This window comes from Ambystoma mexicanum, chromosome 6q (genome assembly GCF_040938575.1).
Source record: "Ambystoma mexicanum isolate Mex_15411 chromosome 6q, UKY_AmexF1_1, whole genome shotgun sequence".
Taxonomy (NCBI): domain Eukaryota; kingdom Metazoa; phylum Chordata; class Amphibia; order Caudata; family Ambystomatidae; genus Ambystoma; species Ambystoma mexicanum.
In genome coordinates, this window is record NC_090937.1 from 96,449,986 (window position 1) to 96,474,155 (window position 24,170).

General features: G+C 47.7%; 1 protein-coding gene across 1 annotated transcript in view; it reads right to left on the reverse strand.

Moving 5' to 3' along the window:
- Positions 1–24,170, reverse strand: part of PKD2 (polycystin 2, transient receptor potential cation channel) — a 309,434-nt gene that overhangs the window by 111,074 nt on the left and 174,190 nt on the right. The window contains exons 8-10 of the mRNA XM_069630542.1: positions 18,074–18,255; positions 17,393–17,513; positions 13,492–13,590 (exon numbers count right to left, since the gene is read on the reverse strand). Of these exons, the coding sequence (XP_069486643.1) occupies positions 13,492–13,590; positions 17,393–17,513; positions 18,074–18,255 (402 nt within the window). The remainder of the gene's footprint in view (positions 1–13,491; positions 13,591–17,392; positions 17,514–18,073; positions 18,256–24,170) is intronic.

The following is a 24,170-nucleotide window of genomic DNA, read 5'->3' on the forward strand; positions in this document are numbered from 1 at the left end:
CTTAAGCAATGTCGTGTTAGCCCATTGGCTAAAAGATGTCAACTACAAATTGGTGTCACAAGAGTAAGATATTGCATAAAACAAGATTTCAGACCTATGCTGACCAGATGCTAGCTGACTCCATGGCTACGTGTTTTGCTCAACCAGGCTTTTTCAAGGCTGTGATTGGTTATCAATCAAATGTATTAAATTAAGTGTAACAAACTCTCTTATAGTGCTTATTAACTGGTCCTAATGGTGAAGGTACATAGTCAAAACATCATGGACAAGTAGTTCCATTTATATTCCTAATCCGTTCTTAATTTCCTTGTCATAATGCCCCTGTGTCGGAGGGTAGCCATCAGTGTGGAACACGGCACGGAATTCACTCTCAGTGACAATACTTTAGAAATGGATGACCATCCCTAAAGAGACACGTTACTTTTTACCATGGATACTATTCGTGACTGTTCCGACACGATCAATGCATATTGCAAACACAGTTCATCCCAGTTACATGTTTCTTTTAAACCCTAAATTTGCTTAGAGCATGTTTTACCTTGCCAAAAGAAACATTGTGCATAGGTGTCTGGCACCATGTCAGATGCATGTCTGCATCCAGCAATAACTCAGAGTTACTGTTCCCTGGATGGATTGGGAACAGGAGAGTTCTGTCGCAAGCCTGGAATGACTTACACCATGTGTGTTATCTGTTTTGTACATTTTGTACAGCGCAACATTCACCCAGGGGCATCTTGGCACTAAAACGACGAAATGACAAATGGTCTATAGTAGACCGCAAGGCCAGCACAAGAGTGTTCCAAAGTTTTACAGCAGCAACTGAAAAAGCCCGCCCCCCAATCCGAGCATATCGGAATCTCAGGACTAGGATACAAAATCTGTCCTTTCAGCACAAAAGACGATAAGGGACATAGGGGCGAAATTTGAGCTGCAAATTACTCTGCTCCAACACCATGAAAAGCCCAATGAACCAAGCACAGGGATTTAAAATCGACACACTTAGTTACAGAAAGCCAATGAAGAGTCGCCAAGACCATAGAGATATGGGCCCTCATTAAGAGTTTGCCGGTCCGACTACAATGGTACCGGTAATCTTACTGGTAGCGTTGTATCCGGACCGGCAAACTCATAGTTGTGCTCGGGAGTGCCTTTCATTCTGCCAAGTTTGACCTGGCGGAATGAAAGGCACCCGCGAGCACAGCTTGCCTGTAGCACCGGCATGGTAATGAACCGTGCCGGTGCTACAGGCATCCCCATTCCCACTGAGCCCTATAGGGCTCAGTGGGAATGGGGTTCATTTGATTCTGGCACCCACGAAAGGGCAATTACCGGGTCCTGCGGGGCAGGAATACCCCGGGAATTGCCCATTCCTGGGTGCCGGACTTTCTTGCAAGTTTGGAGGTAGCCTTGTCGGTTTTACTGGCAAGGCTACCTCCAACCTTGTTATGAGGCCCGTGGTCTCTAAAAGGAGTACCAGTGGCCAGCTGAGCAGCAGAATTCTGAAGAATCTGCAATCACTTGATCAAAAAAGCAAGCTGGGTCAAGTACAAGGAATTACAATAATCAATCCGTCTTAACACTAGAACCACAACCACTGGAGCATGATGGCGCTGAGGAAGAAAATAAAACATTTTCCTCAGGATCTTCAGCTGAAAATGGCGAGACTGGCAAACTGCACCAATCTGTGCAGCCAAAGAAAGAGAAGCATATGGTTTAACAACCAGATTTTTTATTTTACCAAGGGAAACGGGACGGGGAGAGGACTAATAGTAGAAGACCAAAGAGAAGAAGTCCAAAGAGAAGTCAATGATGAAGAACCCACCACCATCACCTCAGATTTCTCCACATTGAATTTAAGCCAGTTGTCGCTCATCCAGCCTCTCACGGCCCGAGACAATCTCTTAACTGAGATGCATTGTCTTGATGAAGCAAATTTAGACGCATTATAATTTGCTTATCATGAGTGTATCAATAGCAACAGAGCCTGTGAGAGTGGATGAGTGCAACCAGAGGCTGTTTATAAATGTTAAACAGCGTAAGGGAAAGAGTAGAACCCTGTGGGACACCTCAAGTCAAAGGAGTTTGCGAAGAATGAAAAGGTGGTAGAGATAAACAATGCACACGATCAGAAAGGAAGGGGTGGATGACAAACCCATACCAGATATGCCGGCCCCAGATAGACAACTGAGCAGGGTGGAGTGGTCGATGGTATCAAAGGCCGCTGACAGGTCTAATCAAATCAGAATCCCCACTCCACCCTGATCAGAAAGACATGCCAAGCCGTCTACCACAGAGGTAAGCACTCTTTTGGTGCCACAACCTAGGGGAAACCCTGACTGAAACTAAACAAAAAGGCAAGAGTCTTCTCAGAACTTCCTAAGTATATGAGATATTAGGGACTCCAAAAGTTTCATCAGAAATGTGACTAAGGATACAGGTCCAAAAGAAACCCCCAAATACATGGTTTCTGTCACCTGCTTTTCACTGTCCATTTCACATATGAGCAATCAGGAGCAACAAGTGCATAATTTCAGGGACTGCAATTACATTTCAAAAACAATTGTACCTGCTGGAGAGCTCTGATTGCTGTGACAAAGTCCCATGTTGGAGACTGGGTGAGTTGACTGGGGTGACCCTGGGGGAGCACGGCCCGGAGGAGAGACAGATCTCCAGGCTCCTATCCCATCACCTACCTCAAGATAAAAATTCACATCAGGACCCCTTTTAGGCAAGTGTCTGGCACCCTCAATGCCCCGAACACCTGCTAGGACCCTGGATCCCTATGCAATCAACATCATAAGGGACAAGGTAGGGGATTAATATGCCCCATTTTTATATGTGGCACCTGCAGAAGGTAATGGGAGAAATATTACCCACCAGAACCTTAGCTACAGGGCCACCCTGCCAATCCATGCGTGTTCCCCCTAATAGGGGTCAGGTTGCTGCCATTGATGCTGAGTAATAAGGGTTTATAATGCCAGTATGATGGAGTCCTCATGCCTGGTTCGAGGAACCACAAAGGTGGTCACTGAGGGACCAGGATACCTCCCCAAGCTAGTGAATGATTGGCCCTGGGGATCTACTGGTCAGATGCCTTGTCACCATTCCTTGGTCCTAATCGCATGGCAGGAGGTTGTCACAGAACCCCTGCAGTGGACCGTCTCTCTAACAGAGAAAGCCTGCGCCTCTCTAGGCAACTACTAATTCCTAGAAAGAAAACAAACCGTTCACTTCAGAAATAGTCAGCTTCACCCACATGACATTATTGGGATTGGTCCTGCTACCGTCACCAGTGAATCTGCGGTAGTAGGGAATTCAGTTAAAACCCCCAGAGAGATGTTCCACAAGATCCCAAATCCTGTGTTAGAAAACAATGTTGCTGGTTTGCGGTTTCCCAACCTCAGGTTTAACAATGATACAATCTACCAAATAAAGAGAGCGAACGGACTGCGGATTGTACAGACCACTGTCCCTGTTAAACCAAGACAGCAAGATCCTAACCACAATCCTGGCAAACAGACTTAGGAAGGTGATCCCACTGCTAATCAACCAAGACTAAACATGATATGTCCCGGTTAGAAGCATCACAGAGAATCTGTGTAGACTACACCATGTCATTTATAGCACAAAGGATAGCGTTCGCAATGTGCTATTGCATCACTAGACAAGACCAAGGCATTCGACTCTGTCCTTGGAACTGGTTGTATGCCACTATGGTCAAGTTGGGAATTTGGCCGGATTACATGAAGTGGGTATGGCTAATATACACAGAACCGATGGCCAGGGTCAGGACAGGGAACATGTACTCCGATAGGTGGCAGCTACTCAGGGGCACAGGGCAGGGATGCCCGCTGTCCCCTATGTTATATAATATCGCTGCAGAACCTATAGCTGCATATCTGAGACAGGAATATGGAGACGCTGGAATTGAAATAAATAGAGTAAAACGCTTTGGGCCTCATTACGAGTCCGGCGGTAGCCGTGCCAGAAAAACCGTCAGGCTGCCGCCAGACCCGAAATACCATTCTGCCTCCATGATTGCCGGAATCACCGGGGCATTACAACCCTGGTGACCCGGTAATTCCGGAGGTGGAATTCCGTAAATCTCCATTCCCATGGAGTCGAAAAGGACTCCATGGGAATGGGTACAATGGAAACACTGGTTCTGTTTATGATGGAACCAGTGTTTCCACTTCCGCCTGCTGGCAGGTGGCGTTACTCCAGTCAGGTCAGACCTGGTGGGAGAGACACCTCCCACCTGCAGAACTCGGAATCAGCCGGTCTGGAAACAACAGTGGTGGTGGATTTACCGCCACCGTTGTTTCCGGACCGGCAGAGTCATAATGAGGCCCATAGTGTCCATGTGCACAGATGAAACGTTACTGTATCTGAGTAACCCGCTGGTCAACTTGCCATATGTGCTAGAGGTACTTGACAAGTTTAGTACACTGACGGGGATCCCGATAAAAATAAGTCATGTCTATTCCCATTGGCCAAGACTGCGACAGTGGAGAAGGAGGACTTGTCGGTACGTCCCTTGCCGCGGAGCACAAAATCCTTCAGATACTTAGGAGTGAACATATACCACAACCCCAAATCAGAACATGCCTTCAATACATCAGGAGCCAAAGAAGGGTTGGAGAAATCAATGGAGTTTTGGGGTAGGCTACCCCTGTCCAAGGTGGGGAGGGCAGCACTATTGAAAATGGTGGCACTGCCGAGGCTTATGCACTGCTTTAGTAATGTCCTGTATAACATCCTGAGGCAATTCTTTCGAGACCTAGAGAAGCTTCCTATGGCAGGGTGGGAGGCATTGAGTGGTGCTGAATATATTACAAAGGTCCTATGAGCAGGGGAGATGGAAAATACCGAACTTCGAGTTGTACTTTCTGGTGTGCCAGTTGCATTATGTGGTACAATGGATGGCAGACGAGTCCGCGACGGAGACGACTCTCTTGCAGCCAGCCATAAGAAATGCATACCTCAGGGACCTGATTTGGACCCCCAGGGGAAAGCAAAAGCGTCAAACCTACCTAGTGAAACTGGGAATCCAAATTTGGAAAAGAACCTCCAAAATCATGGGACTGGTAGACCTGATCTCGCCACAGACCCCCATAGTGGCAATAATGGCAGATATGCCAGGGAGTGGTACTAGGGTGAGAACCAAATGGGAACCATGCAGTATTGCCACGATTGGGACCTATGCAACGAAAAAGGGTTGTTGACATTCGCTGAATTACAAGAGCTTACGGGCATACACACGGGGCAATTCCTGCTACATAGTGCGGTGTTAAGGGTGATGAAGGGGAGGTGGCTATGCATTAATGATGAAATAATAGGAAGCGAGGAGATAGAGAACCTGCTCAGTGTATCAGAGGGTGGACATGCTATTTCAAGGATCTATGAAGTATTGATAGAGCGGGAATCAAGGGCAGAATTGAAATGCAAGGGAGGATGGGGAACTGAATTGGGCAAAGGAGAGTGCCATAATACTATATCATAAAAAGGTCTCCAGAAACACCACACTGCAATTGATACAACTCTACATCACACACAGGGCATACCTCACATGAGCAGCAATTGAAAAATTCAAGGGAGCAAGCAAACAAGAATGTCCTAGATGTAGAGAAGCGGAGGCAGGGCTGATACATATGTTCTGGGATGCCCAGTGGTACAGGAGTTTTGCGAGGGGGTGGCGCGTAAAGCTGCCCAAGGAGGTATAGATCTGGACATACAATCTTCAGAGGTATGCATGCTCGGTAGATACAAGAGGAATGCGAAGAATAAATCATTGAACAAGCTTAAAGATTTAATGTATATACTAGCTAAACGCAGCATAGCCATGAGGTGCAAGGATTCAAAGGGACCGAGTGTGGCCAGATGGTGGGATGACTTAAAGAAATGGTCAGAAGCAGAAACTGGAGTATGGGAAAGGGCGCTAAAGGAACAGAAACAAGAACTGGGCACGGACATCCAACAATGAATTGCTCGGACAGTGACCCTATTCAATACGGACATAGGCAAAGTCGCTATGCAAGATGAAGAACAAGAGGCAGACTGTGGGGCAATGGATATAACGAATAACTAGAATGTATGGACAGGCAGAGTTGTGGGGGGAGCTGGGATGTTTACAGGGAATGAGCCTAATGGGATATCGAAATCGGCAGCTATTTCCCATTAGAGAAACGGCCCTCGGACCTGCAGAGGCAGAAAGGCCCCCTCGTCCAAAGGGAACTAACCCACTCACACTGAAGCAGCTATTTCCCATTAGAGAAACAGCCCTCCGACCTGCAGAGGCAGAAGGGTCCCCTCAAGTGCAGGTGCAGACACTCACAGAGTCCAACCAAGAGTGGTCAGGAGAGAGCCCTGTATAAAGCAGAGATCTCGTTCTACCAATGTGGCTTGGTTTAGGAGGGTGTGGCCGGCAGTTGGAGAGCATTAGAGAGCAACATAAGGAGCATTAAGGTTGTTCTTGGGACTAGAGTGGGCAGAAGGAGTATGAGGAGGTGGGAAAATTAGTAGGAGAATGTGGTATAGAGGAGGATGCAGTAATAACATTCAGAGGAGAAGAACAAGTTACTTTCTTACATGATAACGTTCTTTCGATGGGATGGTCTGACGACGTATTCCATATCTATGACAGTAATCACCACAGCTGTGATCTTTTGGCATCTGCGTCCTGCATCGATGACGTCGATACGCTGTCCTCGAGGTCCTCCGTCGAGCCGACGTCACCAGATGTTCTATGTAGGGCGCACGACACCCCTAGCCTCAGTTATACTTTTTTCCCAGAACATGTGGCACCAATCTTCTGCCAGTATGACCACAGAAAGCCTTGCGGAAACGTAAGCTGCAATCGCATAAGAAATTCTGTAGCGGGGCAGGTAGGGAGGGAGAGAGAGATATGGAATACGTCGTCGCACCATACCATCGAAATGACGTTACCAGGTAAGAAAGTAACTTGTTCTTCGAGGGGATTGGGTCCTCCGATGTATTCCATATCTACGACAGACTCCCAAAGCAGTACCAACGTATGGAGGGAAAAGAATTTAGAATACAGAAATTTAGAATGCCCAATTAAATTGCAGAGTAAAGGACCACCTTGCCAAAGGCCAGATCCTGCCCATGGATAGAATCTAGGTAGTAGTGTCTTACTAAAGTATGGACCGAAGCCCATGTGGTTGCTTCACAGATGTTACGGATAGGAACACCCCTCTGCAGGGCAGTAGAGGCAGCCATACCCCTAGTAGAATGGGCCCGTAAGCCTACCGGAGGGTCCTTACCCGCCAAGCGGTAACATTCAGAAATTGCCAGGATAATCCATCCAGACAAAGTCTGCTTAATAACAGCTTGTCCCAAACGTCTTCCAGCATAACCTATAAAGAGCTGATCATCCACTCTGACCCGGGACATGCGTGAAATGTAGAAACTTAAAGCTCTCCTAGGATCCAACCTATGGAGCCTCTCCTCTTCCTTGCCAGGATGCGGAGGAGGATAAAATGCCGGAAGAATGACCTTCTGGCTTAAATGACATTCCGAGACAACCTTCGGAAGAAAGGAAAGACGAACTCTAAGGACAACCCTGTCCTTATAAAACACTGTGAAGGGTGGCTTAACAGACAGTGCCTGCAACTCACTTACTCTACGAGCGGAAGTGACCACAACCAAAAAAACAGTTTTAAGGGTTAACAGTCTGAAAGGACAAGAATGTAAAGGCTCAAATGGAGCACCCTTTAGGAATTTCAGAACAAGGATCAAATCCCAACTGGGCACCTGGAAAGGTGACGGTGGAAACACCTTAGTGAGTCCTTTGAGAAACTGAGAAATTAAAGGAATCTTGAAATAAGAACACTCCTCAGACGAGCGCTTAAATGTACACCGCGCCGCCAGGTAACCTTTAATGGTACCCACTTGCAGGCCCTTGTGGGGTAATGAAAGCAAAAAAAGACAGAACCACAGGAATGTTACATGAAAAAGGATCCACATTCTTAACCCTGCACCAGTCGCAGAACTTTCTCTAACTGGCAACGGTACAAAGACTTGGTTGCAGGCAGTCTGGCCGAAAGCAACACCTCCATCACGTCTTCAGGGAGGACCCAATCCTTATACCTGAACCTTACAGAAGCCAAGCGTGAAGGTTGAGGGATCTGACCTCTGGATGGAGAACCTGACCCCCCTCCCGTGAGAGCAGATTGTCTCGATAGGGAAGACGACATGGAGGGCAGATGAACAAGTCGAGAAGGTCCAGGTACCACGTTCTCCGGGCCTATGCCGGAGCAATGAGGATCATCCGGGAACCAAACCTCCGTAACCTCCGCAGCACTTGCGGGATGACGGGGACTGAAGGAAACGCGTACAGCAGTGGGAAGGACCACTCCACTAGAAACGCATCCCCCAAGGATCCTCTTGGAGGAAATTCCCGCAAGCAGAAATGTTGCACTTCCAGTTGACACTGGAGGCGAAGAGATCCACTTGTGGGGTCCCCCAAAGGGTGAAGATCTCCAAGAGAATCTCCTCAGCCAGCTCCCACTCATGAGAGATCACGCTCTGCCTGCTCAGAGCGTACGCCGTCTCGTTTCATCTCCGGCCAGATGCACTGCCGAGATCGAAGTTTCCTGCTGGATGGCCCAGAACCAGAGCTGCATCGCCTCCCTGCACAGAGGAAGTGACCTTGCCCCCCCCCCTTTTTGTTGAGGTAGTGCATGGCCACTATGTTGTCCGTCAGAATCAGGACATTTTTCCCTCGCACACAGTCGGCAGAAAAGCCTTCAGGGCAAGCCTGACGGCCCTCAGCTCCAACAGATTGATAGGGGGTCTGTACTCCGACTGAGACCAACGACCGCTGTCAACTCGTTGGCATGAGCTCCCCCATCCCATGAGGGATGCGTCCGTCACAATCGTCACCTCCGGCCAGGGCAGCCAAAATGGAGCCCCCTTCATCAGATTGCCTTTAACGGCCCACCACAGGAGGTCCTGGGCGACCGAGGGCGGCACCTGAACGGGGTCTGACATCCTGCCGGAGGACTGTGACCACTGCATCTTGAGGGCCCATTGCAGAGATCTCATCCGTAACCTGGCCTTTGGCCCCAGAAGAATGCAGGATGCCATGAGGCCGAGCAACCTCAAGAACTCGAATGCCGGGAGACTCTGGGCACATTGAAACTGGTCCACCATCTGCAGAATGTGATGAGCCCTCACCTGGGGAGGGAAACACTGCCCCAGGGACGTGTCGAGCACTGCTCCGATGTACTGGAGCCGCTGAGCTGGCGTCAAGTGGGACTTCTTTAAGTGAGGGAGAAGCCCGTCTTGTGAAGGGAGTGGCAGGTGACGGACAGATGATTCAGGACTTGCTCGGGAGAGCACGCCCTGATCAACCAATCGTCCAGGTAGGGGTGGACGTGAATCCTAAGATACGCTGCCACCACCACCATGAGCTTGGTGAAAACCCTTGAGGTCGAGGTCAATCCTAATGGCAGGACCTGAAACTGAAAGTGCGAGTCGCCAACTGCTAACCTCAGGTACTTCTTGTGCTTGGGATGGATCGGCACATGAAAGTAAGCGTCCTTGAGGTCGAGAGATACCAACCAGTCGTGGAGTTGAAGGGCCTGGAGGACTTGAGAAATAGTAACCATCTTGAACTTGAGCTTGTTCAAACCACGCAAGTCCATGATGGGTCTAAATCCCCCGTCTTTCTTCGAAATAAAAAAATAAGGGGAATACCATCCCTTGTTCCTCTCTGCTACAGGCACCAGCTCTATGGTGCCTTTCTCCAGCAGGGATTTTATTTGCTGCGCAAGGAGCAGACCTGGTCTTTTCAAAGAGAGATTCCCTGGTGGATTGTCGTGAGGCCTCTGCCGGAAAGGAAGACAGTAGCCGTGGGCTATGATCTCCAGATCCCACACATCTGAAGTAATGGCACCCACTCTACAAGATGCTGCGCCAGCCTTCCCCCAACCGGCGAACCATGGGGCATGGCCTCATGACTGAGCTGAAGTGGCTGCGGCAGTGCCTAAGAGCAAAGAGGCAACTGCCCGAGCGGCCTTGGCACCTTGAGTACCCTGTTTTCCACCTCTGGTACTCCTACGGTGGCCCCTTCGACTTGCAGCTCCTCTCGATTTACCAAAGGATGAGTAATATCGAAAGGAACCTCCCCTCCATTGCTGTCCCCTAGGACGAAAAGGCAGAGGTTGGCGAACTGCAGCGCTCAACAACTTCGCTGCAGCTTTGGAGGTCTGCAACCTCTCAAGGCTCTCGTGAGCCTTGCTGCCAAAAAGATGTTCACCATCAAAGGGCATGTTGAGGAGCCGGGTTTGCACATCCGGAGCAAACCCAGACTTCCGCAACCACGCAAACCTGCGTAGAACGGTGCTCGCCGCCATGGGCCGGCTGACACAATCTGCCATGTCCAGCCCCGACAGAAAACGGACTCACACATGGCATCCTTGCCATCCTGCACAATAGCAAGAAAACCATCCTGTTCCTCCCCTTCGGGAATACGATCAGCCGCTAACGAAATACAGTTCCATAGAGTATGCGTGAAACGTGACAAGGCACACACTGAGTTGGCTGCCTGTAAAGCCATACCCCCTGAAGAAAACACTTTCTTCACGCAGCCATGAAAATGCTGGTCATCCTTATCAGGAGGGATGGTAGGGTACGACGCCTGCTTTGCTGGGGCTGTAGCCGCCTGCACCACGAAACTCTCCGGAGTTTGGTGCGTGGTCAAGTAGCAAGGGTCTCTACTGGCTGGGCGGTATTTTCGTGGCAAAGACCTGCTCACTCCCGGGAGACTCTCCGGAGCAGTCCAGGCCGCCGCCACCCTTCTCTGCAAGCCCATATGGAATGGAAGTACCGAGTCAGTTGGTGGATCTTGGTCGAGCATATCCGTCAGGTCATCCTGCAGAAAATCCACTGGTGGCGCCGACCACCCCAAGTATTCTGTGACCCTCGACTTAAGGCACCGGTAAGAGGACTCGGCATGGGTGCCAGGCTCAGGCCTACAGAACTCCACCTCCGCAGAGGTGTCCAGACCACTGGCATCGTGCAACGACTGACGCAGGTCTTCAATCTGGCTATGACCAGACAAAATCTCGTCAGGTACCTCCTCAGGAACCATACCTTCCTCAGACCCTTCAACCACCTGAGAAATATAATCCAGAGGCTGGAATGAGGGCACAGAAAAAGGGACAAAGACATTTTTAGCCTTGGCCAGAGCCTTTCTAGGGGGTTCCCCCGTGCCACGGCGTACCTCTGACAAAGCAGCCTCGAAAGGCATCGAGGACATCGATGGAATCGGCGTCGACGTCGAGCGTGGCGCTGACGGCTTTGACACAGTCCTCAAGGGCAGAGCCCCGAGCGTGTCCTTCGACAGCCTGGCCGCTGATGGCGTCGACAGCTTCCTCGGAGGCGGAGCCTCGAGACAGTCCCTCGACGACCTAGGCACCGAAGGCATCGATGTCTTCTTCGAAGACCTCACAGGCTCCGACAGTCTCGAGGGTGTCAAGGACCGGGACCTGGAGCGGGCATGTCTAGAGCGACCATCCTTGTCCAACCAGGTCCTCGAAGGTGCCCGGCGATCACGACGACCGCTCGAGCCCGAAGGCATGCGAGTGGTGTGTCTAGCACGGTCACGGCTGGCGTCTTTCGACGGCGTGGACGGAATGGAGCCCTGTGACTGAAAAATCGGCAACATCTCCTGCCGGAATGAATCCCATTCCACAGTAGTGGAGTACTTGTTAGGACAAGCCACCCGCCGACGGGCGGAGTCCTCGGACGAGGACGGGGAAGGCGACTGATGCCGCCGCTTCTGTGAGTGCCTTGAAGAGGCAGAGGATTGGCGAGACCTACTCCTGGACCGAGACCCCCCTGGATTTACGCCGATGATGAGGAGAGTCGCCCCTCGAATCATCAGTCGAAAGCCCAGTGGATCTCGACTTCCGGTGCTTGGCCACCTTACCTACAGAAAGCTTCTTCTTACGCTCCTGCAAGGCCTTCGATGTAAGCGACTGGCAGTCTACACAGTCATCCGTGTCGTGGTCCTCACCGAGGCACCAGAGGCAGGCGTCATGCGAATCCGTCAACGACATCTTGAACCTGCAGTCCCGACACTTCTTAAAACCCGGCCGCGGGGTGGAAGACGAAGACATAATGGAAATCTTCACAACGAACAGGTTCGAAGAACCGAAAGAACAGAACTCAGAAGAACCGAGGTGCGCCAAGATCTCCGAAGTGAACACGTTCGCAGAAAAAACGGAACTGAGGCTACGGGCATCGTGCATCCTACTTATAACATCCGGTGACGTTGGCTCGACGGAGGCCCTCGAGGACAGCGTATAGACGTCATCAACGCAGGACGCAGACGCCGAAAGATTTTCCGAAGCAGCACAGCTGTTGTGATTACTGTCATAGATATGGAATATGTCGGAGGACCCAATCCCCTCGAAGGATGCACTAAAGAGCAGTCCAGACCAGGTGGTGAGAAGGAGGAGGGGGAGGGGGGAAATCCCTAAGAAAACAGAAAGGAAAGGAATGAAGAGGCTCAAGATAGGAGCGAGACACAGGCAAGGAGGCCGGAGAAGGCATAGATGAGGCAATCAATGGTGGGAGACCCTGAGATTTGTAGAAAGAGGGGGGCATGCCCTCAGTACAAAGAGTGTGAGGTGGCAGCTCCTGGCTCCACATCCTTTCAACAGAGAAGTTACACCAATATCATCAATTAGTTGAGGAGAAAACAGGAACCAGGACCTGCAACAGGGTTCACAACCCCCTGGAAAACCCACAATGTCACTGGGAGGTGAGGCAGCCTCACAAACCGTGTGAGAGTCTTGGTTTCATCATTGTTCGTGTTTCTATTGATCTTCTTCACCTTCTTTGTAAATAAACCATGCGACCCTCCACTGTGCTCTTGACATAACGGCCAACCCATTACAGACGACGAATGGTTTTGGGCCATTGGAACCTGCACTGAAAAGACAAGGTGGCTTCTTCAGGCCTGAACTTGACAGAGGGAGAGCTGCAGAGCGCAAGACCCAGACTTGAATTGCACAGAGGCACTCTGTGTTCCTTGCACTTCCCTGCCCCATGGCGAGGGAGATGGGGATTTGCATAACCTTGCAGAGGCCAAATCTGTGCAGGAATGTAATGGCTTACCGGGAAAAGAGAGACAAGCATGTAAGCAGGCTCAAACCGCATGGCTGTGTCATCGCACTTAAACATCTTCAGATCATTTCAAGGTACTGTAGTCCGGCTGCGAGTTAACCAATTTGCAAGGCTCCCAGGACCCCAAATCCCAACTAAAGGTAATATTTCAATCACAATGGCAGCAAGCAGACCCACTCAAGCATTTATAAATAGGACAATCCAGGTGCAATTCATTTCTGCTTTACAAGCACATTAACGACTAGATCACAGACATATTTTACATATTATTTTGCATTGCTTAGTTTGTCCAACAGGGAATTGTAAGCTCACAAAAGCCCCAACGCTTCTTACCTTTCTTATGAGGTCAGACAACTCCATTTCATGCTTCTGCTGTGCCATGTCAGTCTTGACCTCAGAGTAGGTATCATTGATGATGGCCAAAAACATGTTCTAGTCATAAAAATAAAAACAGTCTGCTTTAGTCCTAGTTGAATGCCACAGTGTCATTTTCAATGTCACCATCTTAACGTCCGTATTACGACCTTTTCATTGGTCTGTTCCTCCCTATCTTTACAACCCTGTTCCTCCTTCCCAGCCAGTTTGGGCTCTCTGCTCTGCAACACCTTGTTTGCTGTTTTCCCCCACAATGCACGCCCTTCTATGCTCAACAGTGGTGCTCGCAGTTCAGTCGTTCCAGAAAAACCTAAGTTAAAAGGCGCGAGTGAAGCACAGAGGTGCTGTGGGAATGAGACATTTTTCCAAGTAGCTTGTGCTGCGGAAAGCACGGAGCCCATAGAGTAAGCGTATAATTAAAAAACTAAAAAAACAGCCGTCATGGAAATGGACCTTGGGGCTCTGAGTGCTTCCCTCTTCCATTCCCGAGGCAGGTTCTGGGTCTAGCCCACTTCAGCTTTCCTACACCTTTGCCGAACGCATTTTTACGCATTTTTATCAATTGTTTTTCAGAAAATGCAGATGGTACGTTGCAGTAAGGTATATAGGGGGATGGGGGGCATAGAAAGGGAGGGTGCAGGGAGTCTACCCCACATTTTGCGGTACAATAGTAGAACATTCAGTTTAAAAAAGAAATTCGGTGAAAAGTGTAAGAAGGTAGAAAGTATTCGGCAATCCTTCATAGAGCCATGTTGTGGGCGGAGGTGGCATCATGGTGGAAGAGGCCACCTGCGGCTGGTTGAGGGAGCCGCCAGAGAGTAGCCTTCTGGAGCCCAAGGTGGTGGGGCGGTGGAAGGAAGCAGCGGGAGACCAACACAGGGCACACAGTGGAAGAGGCAGGCAAGAGCATAGAATACAGGCTTTGCATCAGTGAGAAGAGCCTACATTCCTCACAGCTAATTTGCTGCCGGCGTTCCCCAGATGATAATTTGATAGGTTTCTGAGCTATATACATCAGAGGCTAGTTACTTTAGAGACATAACATGGCAAAGTGGGGACTCCAATTGTGAAGTTGTGATTTAAATACGTAAATATGTGCACACGGACAATTCCCTGCAAGGAGTTGCTCTGATAAAATTCTACTTTACCCTCAGAGTCACTGTTTAGTAAACCAGCATTGATAAGTCAATGTTCGGGTTTCAGTGCTCATGAACTTGGCAGACAGGACCTGAATGTCCCTATTCCCCGATTGCCCAGTCTATGGTTTTCATTTTAGAACATCTTTCAATTCATCTTGAACCAAAATCCAAATTCCAGGATGGGTTAGCTAGCCAAATGAAAGCCTGGGATGACAAAAGTGTTGCCATAGTTACATGGTATGATCTGGACATCTATAGTGACTTCAATTATAGCTGCTATTGTCTCAATTAGAACCAGTTATTTTTTCCTGAATACTGTATGTTGTCCCAAAAAAGTAATTGATCAGATCTGAACATAAAATGTTGTGTACGGACAATAGACGAATGGCTATCAGCTCCTGTGCTGATAGTATAACAATCCTTTGACCAAAATTGTTTTAGAGCGAAGCAAGGCTAAGCCTGTCACCAACATGGCCATTTCCACTTCTTTTTTATTGAAACATAACACATTGTACATAAGTAGTCAATTGCACACATAAGAGTAATAACTTTTAAAGGTTTCTCACGAACAAGGATTGGAAATGCAACAGCCGTGGCTCTAATACTCTTTTTACCATGTCCATTAGTGAAGATATAAAGTGGAAACACTAAGTTGCCCCTTTTTGGGGATTTTTAAAGTCATTACTGGGCATCTATGGCCCATTCAACTGTGGTTACTTCACGGCACGTTTTGAGATGGAACTCACCATCTTCAAAGGGATTGCAAAGTCGCAATAGTTTCTGAAACAGGCCCATAGATCCAGTTATTTTATAATGTCCAAATATGTTCAAGTTATTGGTTGCACTCATAGCATGACTAATAGACATAGCAAATTGACATCTGTCCACCGTTGAGGTACTGCCTTTTCCCTAAAAACGGAGTCTGCAGTCTACGATACAATGATTTAAAAATGCCTGACCCAAAAATGGCTGCTAACCGAGAAAAATGACAACAACATCCAGGAACTATATCCGTCTGAGATATGCCAACAGATCAATAGCAATACTTTTTGCTCTGGTAGAGATGACACTAAAGCACCATCGAGATGAGCCAAAACAAAAAACATACATTTTTGAAAAAATTTTGTTATCACTTCCTTGACAAAGTGGATCAAACAACAGCAGTTTTCTAGTCCCTTCACCTTTTTGTGAGTAGGTTTGCTAGGTCCAAACACACCTTTAACCAGCCTCTGAGTAACCCTCAAAACATATGTTACCATTCTGTCCTGGTCTGCATTTCAGCACCCGCATCCCTATCTTGCTCACAAATATGAAATGGCTTGGACCCGGAATCAACCAATTGCAAATTCAAAATGCCTTCTAAATCAAAAGTTACAGCTTGGCCGAGTCAGTCGGGGAGACGCCCTAAAGATAAGATGTTCATATCCTACTAAGATATTTCAGTAAATCCCTGCCGCTTTTATATATTTGTCAGCCGCAGTAAGCCCCTCAAACCATAAAAAGACAGGCTCGATTAACTCGAAATACACTATAATGCAGACAAAGCCGTCACATGCACCAGTGCAGACCAGGATTGTGAACGTGAAGTCGTTATTAGAACCCTCGTGATGTGCCATAAACAACCGGCGAGCAGGGAAGGTGGGCAGCCTGCTTTGAGGTCTTCCATGCTTGCCGCCATCTTTCTTTCTTGCTCTGGTATTCTCTCCCCAAGTGCTGTGCCCTTTCAGGTCAGTTTGGTGGTCAGTGTCATCTAGTGCTCTCATCACTCAACCTCTCCTCTTCGCTGTTACCACATTCTCTGGCGGGCCCACTTCCCAGAGCAGAGGTGCCCCCCGCCCTGCACTCCGTGAAGAAACCTCTTGGCCATGTCCCGCCTTTCTCTCCCTCCTCGTCTTTTGAAACGTTATCTCTTCACCCTTGCACTGATTGTCTTAATTGGCACCAGGGGCCAGATTACAGACACTGTGCACCGGTGCAATTGCACATTTTGAATGGTATTAGCACTGGGGCAAAGTTTGCCCTATTTTTTAAAAACACTGGGACACATTAAAAAACCATTGCACCTCGATAAGTGCAGTTTGGGAAAAATTGCCCTAGTGCAAAAAAGATTAATTTTCACTACATATTTGCACCAGGCGAAACTTTGCCCTGGTGCAAGAAGGCATCAAAAATGTATCCTTTTAGCACTACAGCAATTTTTGCCCCAGTGCTTCTAATATGCTAAACTGCACTTGTCGAGGTACAATGGTGTTTTAATGTGTCCCAGTGTTTTTAAAAATTGGGCAAACTTTGCCCTAGTGCTAATACCGTGGAAACTTTGCACTTACACCGGTGCAAGGTTTCTGTAATCTGGCCCCAGGTAGGCAGACCCGACTGCTAATTCCCTTTCACCCATGTTGAAGGGGGCTCATCAACTTGTGCTAGCAGACCACAAGGCCACCATTAATGAGTCAGTAAAACCCTCGACTGCCTCTTCAAAGTCTTAAAAAAATTAAAGTGCAAGCAATATGGAATACAAATTATCTGTATTATAGTCAATACATTTGAAATAATTTTACTGCCGTAAACCAAGAAGCTTAAGTGGCCAAATGCCGAGATTACATCAACAACAGACTTCAACTGTGAAGAAAAACAGTAAGGTTCATTAGCCAAACAATAAGAAAAGATGAACAGAAGAGGCACTAAACGAAAAGAAAATAACTAAAGAATGATGTACATACCAAAAGAATGAAGAACATAAAGAACACAAAAGAAGTAAAATAAATTGGTCCCAAAATTCGATTGGCTTCTTCAACTTCTGTAAAATTGAAATCCCCCAAAATGATGCGGAACTGAGTAAAACTAAAAGAAAAAGCAAAAACATAATAAAATCAACTCACATACAAACAAAACTTGGAGTTGCAAAACAATTTCTGGTGTCATTGTTGCACACGAACAGAAGGACACTATTATTGTGAAGTGAAGTAAAGGCGAAAGAAAGCACGTGTTGGATTGTTCATGATCACGTCCATTTCTCCCATTTCAAATCTACTAAACAAAGCCGGGGCTACCCCATTGCTTAAAGTAATCACACAAAAAAATGGATCCTGGCTTATTCAAACTGTAGCCAAAGGGTAAAAGACAGGATAGCTCAGGGGCAACGCATTTGCCTTGGAAGAAAGACAACTCAGAGCAATTTATTTATTAAGCATGCTCTGAAAGATGAATTACATTTTTAAATTAATTATTTAATCATAGACAAATAATATTAATGTTAATAAAGTCACATAGCATCTCAGGACAAAGCAATGAAGTTATGCAGGGCAGGCTTGCACACGCTTTTCGGCAATCAAGGCCGAGGTCAACATACCACAACAGACGCTTTGCATGACATGTGTCCACGCGGCTGCCAGGATGCTTACATACAATCCTGGAAGGTGCTGAAGTCATCAATCTGAGTGCCAAACACCAGGTAGGCGAGCTGGGCATAGGCCAAGAAGATGATGAAGAACATGATGGCGAAGCCCAGGACGTCTTTGGCGCAGCGGGACATGGTGGTGGACAGCTGGCTCATGGTTCGGTTGAAGTTGATGAACTTGAAGAGCTGACAGAGAAAAGCAACATTATCTCTCACAGACTGGAATTCACTGAAATCCAAGACTTTCATTTACACCAAAGGGCATGTCCTGAAATGACGAAGTGCAACAGGAATGGAGTCAACAGTTTCCTCTTTTGATCAAGGAGCCCTTTGTCCACCACACCCACGGCATATAAAGCATAGAAGTCAAATATCAGAATTTGGCCTCATTCCGAGTGGGGCAGTATTCCGGTGGATTACTGCCCTACGGAATAATCATGACCGCCACTTGGTCCGGCGAAATTACTGCCGGAATACCAGCAGGGTGGCAGAGTTAAACCCCATTTTTTGAGAGTCTATTGGACTGTGTGGGGAATTTTTGGTAGAATTACCGCTGCAGTAATTCCGCCGATTTTTGGCGTAAAGTGGGAGGATAGGGCCCTACTCGTAGGATGTCGGTGCGGGAAAAGTGGCGGTTACTCCATTCTTGCCAATTTGTTGCCGCAACGCCATACTTGTAATGAGCCCAGAACATTGCTCACAGAAAGCAATTTTAGGAAGCAGCAGCAATGGTCTGGGTATTCCTGGCCACTTGCAGCTCATCGCAGCAGCCGTCTTTCGAGCGACTGTGCAAACCACCCCAACATTTGGCTTCGATAAGATAGTTTCTAGCTGCCTGCCGCACTTGTGCGAGCTGGAGGCATGGGCCCAGTTCCTGATCATTACCGCATGTGCAGTGGAAATGGAGGACACCAAGTGAATGCATTACTTCCAAATCCATCTTCAAATAACAATGTGGTCTGTCAAGAGGTTGGCTGCAAATCCAGTCTTGCCTGCATAAGGGGCATGCCAAATGCATTGCGCTTGCCAAATCCAGGCCAAAGTAGATTACAGTATTTCACAAAACGCTACACTTTCGGGGTCTCCTAATGCCAAGACATTATGTTAAATCAATGACCTAAAGACTAAACACTAGTCTGATGCGCCAGAATATCGGGCTCCATGTCTTTGCAACGCTGCATTGACATCGCCATGCACTTGCAATAATGTAATCGCATCGGTTTTGGTGGATCGGCTTTTCCCTGCACACACAGGGGGAACCAACCCCCAAAGGCCTCCTTTTTTTCTATATCCCTTCCCCTGTGTCATCTATTTCGAGTGTGCACGAAAAACCTGTACTGACGTTTTGACATCCTTGCAAATGCACACTGATGTACAATCATCGCTGTACATACCTGTCCCCCAATAGAGTATTCAATGCATGCTGGTAACTAATCAATGCATGAAACATGTCATCCTAAACGCACAAACCCTCCAACCAATGTACTTCTCGCTGGGTTACATTCTGACCTCTAGACCTCACAATTCCATCTATTCACCAGTGGGACTCGCATTGTCTTACTCAAGTAAGGGAACGAGGTGGGTCGGAATGAGTTAAGGGAGCTTAAGGACAAAGAGAATACAAGGAAGGGGTCACTATTGTGGGATAATGCCCCCACCCCCAATTTATAGCGTTAGTATCCCAAGTGATAAAGACCCCTTCCTGGGTTTATAAGGTCATTGTCAGACAGTGGCAAGTGCAATGTTTATGCGTGTTGGAGTTGTGCTGGTGAAGTAGAAAACGTTATTTCACAAGTGAATACATAGATAAAAGTTACTATTAAATGAAGTGTGGTTTTATATTGTAAGATTTCAATAACAAGGTTATCTTTATAAGCAAAGTGTTTTAACTGCAAATTTGGTTGAACTGGAACCGTTCTAGCACGAGTCTGCATTACCTGCAGTCTAAAAGTGAATGCCTTCCCTATACAAAAGTGAGAGCATTGCTCCATGTTTTAGGTTTCACGTTGGTGCATTAAAACGGATGTTGCCGGTTACCTTGGACATGCAGGGAAAATAATATCCTCACAGAGAGAGTATCTTGTTGAAAAAAAATCCAGCTGGAAAATTGCGCTGCTTGGTTTGTGTTTTTGCCATCTACTCCTGAAGTCAGAATGCACGTAATAGTCAATATCAGTCGTTATTCACTGCATTCCAAGTGTTACGATTGGCTGCAAGGAGGTCAAAAATGCATGTGCTAATATAGGTTACTACACAGGTGACTACATCTTTTTCTCATGCCCTTCGACTCTATTTCATCTGTGGACGTCAGCAAATAAACTTAGGAAGGAAGTTGGGATAGTCAATACAGACTACGCCAGGGTGATCTCAGAAAGCCTTCTGCCCAATATCAGCAATAGCTTGAAAGATTGTGTCCAGTGAGAAGTGTTTGCCTAGATCATGTGAGGTAACCTGGGTGGCTGAGTAGCCACATACTGCTGAAAGCTCCCGACACTGCTTTAGCTTGGTCAGAGAGGGCAAGGGTGCTCGCCGGCTGGGAGGTCCCGTCCATGTGTTGGATAAAGTAGCATTCTAATCTCCTAGAGAACATTCGGCTATTCAAGCGCGCCCTGGAATCCAGAAAGGGGCATTGTCCCAAGGTGTGAAAGATGAAACGTCATTCCAACCATCAAGGTACATTTCAGACATCTTCATATATTAAAAGTGGATAGCGCATGGTCTCGGCTTTAAGTCGGATGTCTGTGGTAAAGTTGGATCTGCTTATGTTTTAATTGTGTAAATTCGAGAATAATTTCAGAATGAAGAGTCCTAAGGACTCAAAACATGTTTTTCTTTTAAAACACCAGTGTATAATGTAGATTAATGTAATGCTTGCAACTTGCTGATGTGGGCTCTTGAGTGGGCAGCAAATGAAAGCGTTGCTTTCCATATCCTGCTCTGTAAACCACAGGTTGCCATGGTTTCTGCATGCAGGGTCTCCTTCATGACCATACTCCGGTTTGTTATCTGTTCCCTCACCCCCCTTAGTTTGCACTGCCTCTCTGTGTTATTTCCTTTAGCCCTACATCTGCTATCCCGTTTCCTCTGCATGTTCACTGTTTTCTGTGCATTTTACCTCCCACAGTTCCCAGTGTTCTTCTCCCACTCTTGTTCCCTGTTGAACCACCCGCCCCACACCTCCTACCTACTCCTCTCCCCACACCTCTGTGGCCTCAGCCTGCTTAAGTGCACCCCATTCTCTGCAGTTTGCTATGGTGCTCTCTATCCTTCCTATCTTCTCAGACTGCTTCTCTCTCTCTTATCCTTCAACCCTTACTAAGCCTGGCAGGAAGAAACACAAGGAGGACACACTGGGCTCTCACCCAGGCCTTCCGATTGCAGACACCTATGTCACTGCCTCTTCAAGAGAGACTCTCACCGACATCCTCTTTGTCGTTCCCTCACCCGACCTATGGATTCTCCATATGATTGCTCTTCTCTCTCCTTTCTCTTCCTCACCCATCAATGGTGGCACCAGCTAGGAGGTCCTTCTTGCCCACTTCTCCACCCCCAGCGTCATCATCAATGTCTACCGACCGCAATGGTACCATCATGGTACAGGGTCCTCAACCCAACCTTCTACTCTTTGATAGGCTCCTCCCCCGCCTTATCAACCTTCCTTCTCCTTCTGCACCATCTCCTTCAGCATCCCTGGCTCTCCTGCCAGCTGTGCCCACCTTGGCTCCCTTGCTGCCTCCTAACCAACCTTCTACACTCGCCACGGCCTCCTTGCCACCACCCCACACATTGACAACCTTGTCAGCCACCTCCTCTTTGGTGAACCTGCTACCCACTAACACCATATCTGGGGCTCTCTTGCCCTCTGCGGCCTATCCTGCACTGGCTCCAGTCTCAACCACTGCAGTCCCGGTTTCCTTGCTGGCCTTGGCTCCTCATCCCCCTTCTACCTCTGTCCCTCCGGCACTCTCGCCACTTACAGGGAGGATCATGGTCCCCTGCACCCCCACCCCGTAAATCTTTCACTGAAGGCAATCTGCTCCAGATCGCCACGCTTAACACAGCATCTGGTCTTTCCATTGAATTTATATCCATCAAATTTATATCCATCGAAATGTATTAATTGAAATGCTTTTCCATCGAAAAGCATATTCACTGAATGAATTTCAATGTATTTAGATGGATTTTAGGTTAGGGTAAGGGTTAGAATTAGGGTTAGGGGGGACCCCCCCATTAAACAATAATTTTGTAATAAGTTAACTGTATTTGCAATAGCTATTAAAAATAATATAAATTAAGTGTTCTTTCAACCGTGATATTTTTAGTCCAATAGATGGTGCTGTTTGTTAACCTTTCGATGGACATGTTTCGATGGATAGGTACATTGTAATGTAAAATATAGTATTTCGATGCATTTACTTTCGGTGGTTTTCATTCGATGGATTTCTTTTTCGATTGATTTTTTTCGTTAGAAAGACTATAAACTGCTTAACACTCGCTCAGCTGTCAAACATTCTTCTGACATCTGCATCCTTATTGAACTTCTGGATCTTGATGATCTTGCTCTCACTGAAACATGGCTGAAGGATAGAACTGTCACTAGTTTTGACACACTTCTCCCAGAAGGCTACAAGATAATCTCTCTGCCTAGACCAAACAGACCAGGTTGGGGAGTAGCAATGGTCTTCCCTGAGTAGATCCCTGTGTCTGTCATTCCCACTCAGGATTATTCATCCTTTGAGTGCCTGGTCTCTCCTAGCTCTTCACTCCTCCTGGTCACCTTGTATCGGCAACCCGACACAGCCCTCCCTAACCTTAACCTCTCAATTTCCAACACTCTTGATATTCTTGCCCCTGTCATGAGGGTATGACTGAAGCCTACCAAAAAGTGCAACTCTTGGTACAACTCCAAACTGGCTGCTCTTCAACGCAAGTGCAGGGCAGCCGAAAGGAAATGGGATTCCTCATGCGCACCCTCTAACAAACTGGCCTGCCGCCTCCTTCAAAGGCAGTATTGACTCTGCATCCGCTCCCAAAAAAAAAAAGTCTTTATTCATCCCCGCGGCATACAATAACACGGGCAAACCTTTTAAAGTATGCAAGTCTCTTGCCCCAGCCTTGGCCGACCTCTACAACCTCTCCTTCGCCACTGGAGTTTTCCCCACTGCTCTTAAGCACTCTCTTGTGCACACTGCCCTCACAAAACCTTCTGCTGACCCTTCCACTCCAGCAAACTATCGCCTGATCTCTATCACTCCTTTCCTGTGCAAACTCTTGGAGAAGTTGGCTATTTCTCAGCTTACCCCCTCCACAATTAATCTGTTGGTTGCTTCCATGACCACCATTCTGGCTTTAGAGCATCCAGAGGCACAGAAACTGCTTTTCTGAGCACCCGTGAAGATCTGCTCTCAAACCTTGATTCTAAAGCTCCCTCTGTCCTCATTCTACTCGACCTCTCCTTTGCCTTCGATACAGTGAACCACAACACGCTGATTGCATGACTCTGTGATACCCTGGGCATCACTGATCAGGCCCTGGTGTGGCTAACCTCCTTTCTCTCTGACCGCCCATCCCAGGTGGAATTGGGGTCCTTCCTCTCCGCTATCACTCTCTCTACATGCAGTTTCCCCCAGGGATCTAACCTATCCCACTGGTTTTTCAATGACTACATGGCCTACTTGGCCTGTATGCTAGCCACCGTTACCAAAAACTTTCAGTGTTATGCAGATGACACACAGCTCTCCTTCAGGCTACCCTCGGCCTCTTCCTCTTCCTCACTCATACCTGACTGTCTGTCTGCAATTCAGTCATTGTGTGCTGCAAGCGACCTCTGCCTCAATGCCAGTAAAACGTATTGTCCTCATCGGCACACCTACTGCCATCTTCCCTGTTTCGCTAGCTTCCCTTGGCCCTGTGCCTCTACCTACCAATGAGGCAAAAAATCTGGGGATCATCTTTGACTCCACTCTATCCTTCTCGTGTCACATCATGGACATCTCTGAAAAAAGTCCCACTACCAACTGCACCTTTGCAGATATATTCTACCTTTTCTCATCTTCCCCCAGAGGCTCACCATTTCCAGAGTCCTGGTCCTATCTAGGCTG